This window comes from Blennius ocellaris (assembly GCF_963422515.1).
Source record: "Blennius ocellaris genome assembly, chromosome: 23".
NCBI lineage: Eukaryota > Metazoa > Chordata > Actinopteri > Blenniiformes > Blenniidae > Blennius > Blennius ocellaris.
In genome coordinates this window covers 7,680,835-7,688,706 of record NC_137672.1, presented here as the reverse complement: position 1 = coordinate 7,688,706, position 7,872 = coordinate 7,680,835, and the positions used below count along the sequence as shown (strand labels likewise).

The 7,872-nt window shown below is 39.5% G+C and overlaps 1 protein-coding gene across 1 annotated transcript; it reads right to left on the bottom strand.

Moving 5' to 3' along the window:
• Window positions 1-3,325: 3,325 nt before the first annotated feature.
• LOC308147258 (protein translocase subunit SecA-like) lies at window positions 3,326-5,318 on the bottom strand (the record flags this gene model as incomplete). The annotated part of the gene is made up of 4 exons (XM_080519364.1): window positions 3,326-3,338; window positions 3,416-3,763; window positions 4,598-5,249; window positions 5,312-5,318. 4 exons carry the CDS (start codon window positions 5,316-5,318, stop codon window positions 3,326-3,328), a joined length of 1,020 nt encoding a protein of 339 aa, XP_080375490.1.
• Window positions 5,319-7,872: the final 2,554 nt, after the last annotated feature.

Sequence of the window (7,872 nt, the reverse complement as noted above, 5' to 3'; positions counted from 1 at the left end):
CTCAGTGAAGTGAAAGAACTTCAGAGAGATTCAGTGATTTGTTTCAAAGATCAAGATATTTTTTTCCACCACGCTTTAATTTTTCTGAAACATATGTTTCTGAAATGATTTAAAAATGCTACATGAAGCTTAAATCTCACAATTTGTGAGATCTTTTAACTTTAAAACAGCGTGGAAATGGTGGAAATTACAGAGTGCTTCATTTTGAGAGATGTTTCTTTGATGAGTGACATTAAATACGATTGTTGTTTGGGAATGTACCACGTTCTAGGTGGGAGGTTTCACATGATGTCATTTTCCCACTGTGGTGGAAATGCATCGTTTTTCCATCGAGGCAGAATCGTTTCCAAAAAGTTTCAACTCTTTCAGTTTTCACCCTAAAATGTTGTGTAAACACCAATCGTGAATGTTTTCAGTTTGATACGTGTCTTTTTTCTTTTATAGCTGCAACATAACCGAGATCCAAGGTTTCCCTGAATCTATGATGTCATCTCACAATGTCAGTTCAAATCATAAGGTACTCAATTGATGTGTTTACATAAAGTAGACCAATTACAATAATTATTGCAAAAACCGGTATTATTCAACAATCAAAGATCAGAACTTTCTTGTTTGCTTAACTTTAATCTACATTTAAAAGTGTCCTGGTTACAAATGATGTGAAATCGATGTTTTATCTTATTTATTGATCATTTTCTCCATTATTGTAAAGGTGAACCTTCGTGACGTGGTTTCGATGTTTTCTGGTTCTACCAGGTTGACATGCGCCTCCTCACCTTTGCCCCCAGCCACGTTCTCAATGCAGACGGACCGGTTGCCCTTCCCGACCAAACTGGGCGGCGTGGCCCGGGCGTGGCGGCCCGCCATGACAGAGGAATCCTTCAATAACGTTTAGACTGATGGCACATATTTTAATCTCCTCGTACATGTTTGATAGGTGTGAAAATATATTGTATTGTTTTTCTATTTGTCTATTTGTTTGTCCCGTGTTCAACTAAGTGCTTAACAGGAAGTGGAAGCTGCCAGAACAGATTCTGAATGATTTTAAAGGACTGAGTAATTACAATTCATGGGTTCTGACCAAGTTGAACTTATTTGACTTCAGATGTTAAAGCAGTATACAAAATAAACATAATGAACTATGTCAAGTGTCATGCACCTCTGTGGTCCTGGACAATTTCATGCTTTACCCTCAAATTTGGCCTTGGGGGTATTTTAAATTTCCTCAGTGTAACTTCCAATCCAGTCCAGATCATTAATCAATAAACAAAGCCACAGCTTGAGTTTTCAACATTGGATTTTAATGGATAAATATATATTATCAATTCTTTCAAAAGGTATCACAATGTCACTTCAAAGTCGTCCAAAATACCACTTGAATGATACTGTTGTGACATTAATCAAAACAGTTTTTTTCAATATGTTTCACCAAATTTATCACTTAAGCGTCATTTTTATTTAAACACGTTACTATAAAATAAATTGTCGCGTAGCAAAAATACAAGGGAATTACTCATCGTCTTAACGACAATTAAAAACTACAATTCATTGTTTGTTAATTTTTTTTTAATGAGTGATTTTCTTTGAAAGGTGAATTTGTAGTTTTGTTCAAAACTTGTAGTGAAGAAACTGAAACAAAGAAAAAAATCAAACCCACAATATTTTGGAATGTTTTTCCAAACGCTGTCCTTTACAATGCTTCCTACATAGTCAGTTGCCAAAAAAGAAAGCAGCTGAAAACAAATAGAAAAAGTGAAAATACAAATAATATACAAGTTACAGTATGAACACTCACTTTGTTCAGTTAAGATCACAACTTTTTTGAAAACATGTATGTCAACATTAACAGGAAGTGCGCTGTGATTGTTGACTCTTGACTGTGAGGGGTTGTAAGTTCAGATTTCAAACAACAACAAAAAATCTGAACAACTATCAGACTTCAACTTCTGGAAAGTTTTTCTTTCGGTGTGACTTGTTTGGTCGGTCTTGTGGTCACCTTAAGTGACACTTTCTCAACTCGAAACCATCTGAGGTTGCGTCGGCGTGAGGGTGAGTGATGCGACATTCAATATCATGTCATCGAAAAAGACAACACACTTCCGAATTACTTCTGACACATCAAGAAATACACAATTATTACGTCTCCACTGAAACTTGGAATGTGGTGAATTTCTCAGTCGAGGAAAATCTTGACAGTTTCTAGTTGTTTGGATTAATTTCAGCTGCTCACTGAATGGCTGCCGTTTAATCAAACAAGGCCCTGTGTATCTTTGACAAAAAGCCGCCCACAGAGAAACAAGTGTCCAAACTATAGACATGAGTCAGGCCCAGAGAGTCGAGGCTCCTGAGTTCATTGAAAATGTCCATTGTCGGATCAGTGTTGAGTTGGAGGATCCTCAGGATGTCTCCTGAACGAACTGCAGACAGTGATTCCATTTGATGGTTAAGCAAGGCCAGGAGAAAGATTCCTGGAGCCATGAAGTACAACAGACTCTCCTCCACTTTGACTGTCCCCCCAAAGTCACTGACCCTGTCCAACTTTTTGATAGCCATCATTATATTTGACTTGAAAAGCTGCAGCACTATATGCCTGGCTGCAAGCTGTATGTCAAATCTGCTCAGCACTCTGTCGGAGCGTTTGGATTGTGTGTAGTAAACTTCAGTGACGCTCGTTTGCTCGAGGTAGAGCTCCACAGACTTGAGTGCGTTTCGCAAATCCTCCAGAGCTCGCGTGATGCAGACATGATCCTGTTTCCCATTCTGCTGGGTTAGGTCTGCAAATGCACGGTTGTAAAGTGCAAAGGCGGCCCAGCGGTCGTCCTCTTGTATGGCTTTTGTGTACATTTCGATGCTTCCTTTGAAATTTTTATTTTTACGAAGTTCATTGCCAAAGGCAGTGTAGAGGTGCAGGTTGGATGAAGGGGATCGTCTCTGGCTGAGTTTTTGTCTGGCTGAGCTCAGCCCTTCAGCAAGTTTGGTTTTCATGGATTCTATGCAGTCAGAGTCTTTGTAGTCTGTGATCAGCCACATTGCCCAGAATTCATTGAGGGCTGCTAAATCGGAAGGAGCTGGTTTGTTGTTCGTGCATCGATACAGATCATCGACTACATCCAGATACTGGCTGAAGAGCTCCTCCTTCTTCTTTAGTTTCAGAACGACACTCTTCAAGTAGGTGGATTGACTTTCAGCTGCTGTGGTGTCTCTGATCTCTTTGGCTACTTTCATTTCCGAAAGTGAGTTCTCAGTTAAACAGAGCAGTTCCATTGTCAATAGACTTGGGTTTTGTATAGAATTATTTTGATATTGCCTCAGTAGTACTACAAAGCTATTCTCGGCAACTGAAGAGAGATCTATAACATTTCTCAACAGAGACTGAAATTTCTTCATCACAAGTGGTAGCTGCAGCAACAGTGACAGATGTTCGATGCAGAAGATGAGCTGAGCAGACCCAGGAGAGCCCTGCCTCGCAGTGCGGCCGAATGCCTGCGCCTCCACACGGGCGTTCTCTGGGAGGAAGGTCTGCACAACAAACAAACCTCCTGCTGCCTTGACTGAGTCTGAAACCTGAAGGTCTGTTCCTCGACCTGCGAGGTTGGTGGCTATAATGACGTCTCCTGCTTCAAGCTTTGTCTTTAGGATTGCTTCATTATCCATGTTGTTGTTTATGTAAAGCTTGTTGCTGCTACCCTTGTCTTTCAGAGCTTTCTTCAGAGCTTCAGCATGATTGATGGTTTTACAGATGACCAGTGCGGCTCTTTTACCTCTAAATGATGTGGAGCTGGTTTGTTCAATCACAACGTCACATATGGTTTCAGTCCACTGCTCTTCATCGCTTACGACCTCGGCTTCAACTTCAAACAGTTTTCTCCGTCTGAATGAAGGAATCCTACAGGTGTTGATGCCTTTGTAGATTTCCTGCAAAGCTTCAGTGTCTGCCTGTTGGCCGAGAGTCCCCGACATCCCATAGATCTGACTTCCATACATTTGAAGCAAACCGACATTTGACATGTAGTTAGTGATGGCAGTCAGTGGACTCACCTTGGACCCGTGTTTCATTTCAAGAAACTGATGCAGTCCATCTGGCCATTGTAAGCTGTTTTCAACAACCCCTGTGTTGCTGTAGTCCACAGGAACTATTCCATGTCTCTCAATGACATATTCATCATTCTTTGTCATGGTTTGTGCCTGAAATGCATTTTCAATCCAAACTTGAAGTTGTGAATTCACCAGCTTTGACAGAAAGCCTGGTATGTGACAGGTGTGTTTATCATGGCTTCGTCCACATGGTGTAAAGCATATTGCTGGTTTGACTTCTTCTCCTGCAGCCTCCAACAAACTGGCTTCATTGGAATACATGTACTGACAGAGGCCACCGCTACTTAACAGCAATTGCACTGTTTTTCCTTCACCGTCTTGTTCTGGAGGTCTTTTGTTCAACTCCTCTATTTGGCCACTTTCGTTAACGCAATGCAAAGAAAACCTGCAAAGTGGGAATCTTGCCTCTGCTGTCCCAAAGAACTTAGCCAGCTGACGAACTGTCACATTTTGCAGCTTTTGAGTCAGAAGTCTTGAGTCTCTTTGTATTTGATTTGCTGACCCTTTCGCCAGTAGTCCTGTGTTTTCAGCAATTTGAAGAATACTGAACTCATCAACACGTGTGCTCTGTACGTTGTCAAGCAGAATTTGAGGGACGAGATGTTTCTTCCCCACAGTTATCGCTGAGCTAATCTTACTGTACTGATTAGCAGTAGCCCATATAAGAGCCAAGAGTGGGTCTAAATGCTGTAAAGCCGGCATGTCAGTGCTGAGATAAACCATGTGATTACTTTTGTCAAGCATCAAGGAATCAGCTTCATCCACGATTGCGCACTGGAACTTCCTCTGGTCAAATATGTCCATCTTGTGGAAGCGCTGCTTAAGCCAGTCTCCAGCAAACTGCTCCACAATCCCATAAACAACTGGACACTTATAGCATTTTTTCAAGTCTTGCTCAAGTTTCATGACGTTGCAATTAGCTTTGATTTTCAATTTTTCAAAAAATTCTTTCCAGTCTTTCAGATCTCTGTTTGCAAGAACTGCTGAACTCGACATGATGTCTACTTTTTGTCCTTCCAGAACCCGAAAAGCTGCAAACATTGCCACGATGCAAGACTTTCCTTCTCCGGTGCCAACTTGAACCAGCCGGCCTGTTTTGGAGAGAGCCATAAGGCACCAGGTCACCAACTGCGTCAGTCGTGGTGAGTATCCCACTGTTGATTCCACAGCTTTACAGATCCTCTGCAAGACTTTTTTCAGATGATTCAACTCTGACCCATCATCATGGAGAGGAAGCTGTTTATCAACTGACGATACAATGTCTCTCACCTTTTCTAAAAGCTCTTCATCTACTTGATTTAGCGGTTCTTGGCGAATTTCATCAAGAATTTCATCCAGTCGTTTGTCTTTCTCTTCCTCTAACAACTTTTTGAGCTTTTCCTCTGTTACAGTTTGGTCTCGTATCAGATCCAAAAGTGTTTTTCCTGTTTCCAGTCTCCAAGTGGGAGTGATATAATTAATCTCTATCAAGTGCAATATTTTTAGCAGCCACTCAGAGAAGTGTGACCTGTCATGTGTTGGAATTGCTTCAAAACGGCTTTTAAGAGCATCAAACAGGTGAGTGGCACCTGTTTTGGTCCATTTGATGTTTGTTACGAGGCCCTGCAGTTTCTTGAAGACCTCCTTTGGAGATGACAAAGTACCTCTCACAAGGCTCTCAAGTAGCCCTTGTAATCTGGTATCTTCATCTGACTCATCCATATTGTGGGAGAATCTGATTAAAAAAGAAAAAAAAGGAGACAATTAGAGATTGTTTTGCAACAACTACACTGCTGTGGACAGGTAACATACTCTACCCCAACCTCTCTCTACCACTATATCTCCATCAGTTTCCCTTGAGTCTTCTCTAGCTACTACTAAGGTTGGGCACAAGAATTATCTTTCAAACAATTAACATAACACATTTTTTTCAATTACCTAAATGATTTTTTTTCCAATTATTGATTAATTTCCATTTATTGGATTAATATTGTAGTTTAAACATGTTGAATACACAAAAAAACTGTGCTATAATTTCAATGTTTATTCAATATTTCTTTAATACATTTTTAATATTGTATCGTTCCGAACATCTCTCGAAATTCCAAAAATGAATTAAGTAGTGCAAAATAAAAATATTTAGAGTGAAAAAAAACTACATGCCCTTGTTAAAACAACTGGTAACCATTTGATATACAGTCCTACTTGGACTATTCAATGTTGGGCAGATGCCCTGTCTTGTATGCCTTTAAAATGCTTTAATTTGGTCATCATTTCTTTCTCGTGCATAACGCTGCTATTTTTTTTCATCCATCATCAAGCCTCATTATGGTGTTTTCATACAGCATGATGACAGTCTGTGGGAAAATCACGTTGCTTAAAACCGTCTGTAGGAGCGCCTGCAATTAAAGCAGTTCAACTCCAAAATAAATATTGAACCATCATCTCATTCAGCTTTGTGTATCAATTTCAATCTTTGAAGATAAATAAAATAGTAACTGCAGTCATTTTGCCATTCAGCGCAATCATATTCATGCACAGTGTGCCTACCGTATCTTTAATTAATAACTTTAATTTCAGTAACATTTTACTTTGTTTGTCTTATATTCCATGCTGGGGCTTTTGCTTTTCCTGATTGATAATGACCTACCGGATGTCTGCCCTGAGCTAAACATATTGATGTATGCTGATGATGCTGTGATGTTCACCCGGGGCATGGATGTTAAGACAATTGCTGCCAATCTCACAAATGGCCTGAGCAAAGTGCATAACTGGCTTAAACAAAATTTTCTCACGCTCAACTCAAAAAAGAGAGTCTGCGTGATGTTGATGAACAATAGTGAGCTGTCAGTGCAAGGCAGATCATTTGTGTTCTTAGAAGATAAATTAGGTTTGGTGACCCAGTTAGAATATTTTGGGGTCATGTTGAAGTCCAACCTCATTTAAAACAAAAAAATACACATTTGAAAGGCCACAAGAACAATTAAATTTAAGTTAGATATAGTCAAACAAATCGGACTTTCATCATAATGGAGGCAGCAAAGGTTGCCCTCCGCTGTATGATATTCTCTCACATGTAATACTGTTTCACAGTGTGGTCCTTTGATGGCATCCCTGTGTTAAGCCAATTGAACAGTTTAAAAAAAATACTATTAAGACATTTGATTAAAGCCTCAGTCTTTTCATATATGTGCTTTGATAGAAAACTTTTCATTTTGAAAATTTTAAAGTGTTTAAATCCAGTTGCCTTGAGTATAGAGTGTTGAACGGCCTGGCCCCACCACCGCTAAATTAATTCATTAAACAAGAAGTAGTGACACTGGTACTCCAACCACCACTTATACCTCATTTAAGAGACAATTTAAAGCACATCTTCTTGGTCAGCAAATGTTTGACCACTAGGGGGTGCTTTAGTACACAAGGACATTATTTTTTTAAATATGAGTAGGTCTGTGTGCATGAGTGTAATACTTGGAATGTGTGAAAAGGAACCTTAACTTTCGCAGTTTAGGGATAGACCGAGGATGGAAATGAGGGCTGAGCTAAATCTGGCATATTTACAGCACCGGTTGTCTGTTCTTTAATATGCACTGTCCCATTCAAATCAATTAATAAATGAAATCATAGCAGCATGATAATCATATAAAGAGATTTAATTGCACACAGTCCTTACTTGATTAGAAGTGCAGATATAATTTACTTCTTTACCAATTCATTTCTTTACTTAAACCAGGCCTTAAAACACTTATTTGCTAACACTTCCCAATAAACTATATATTAAACCTATTTTGATAATTA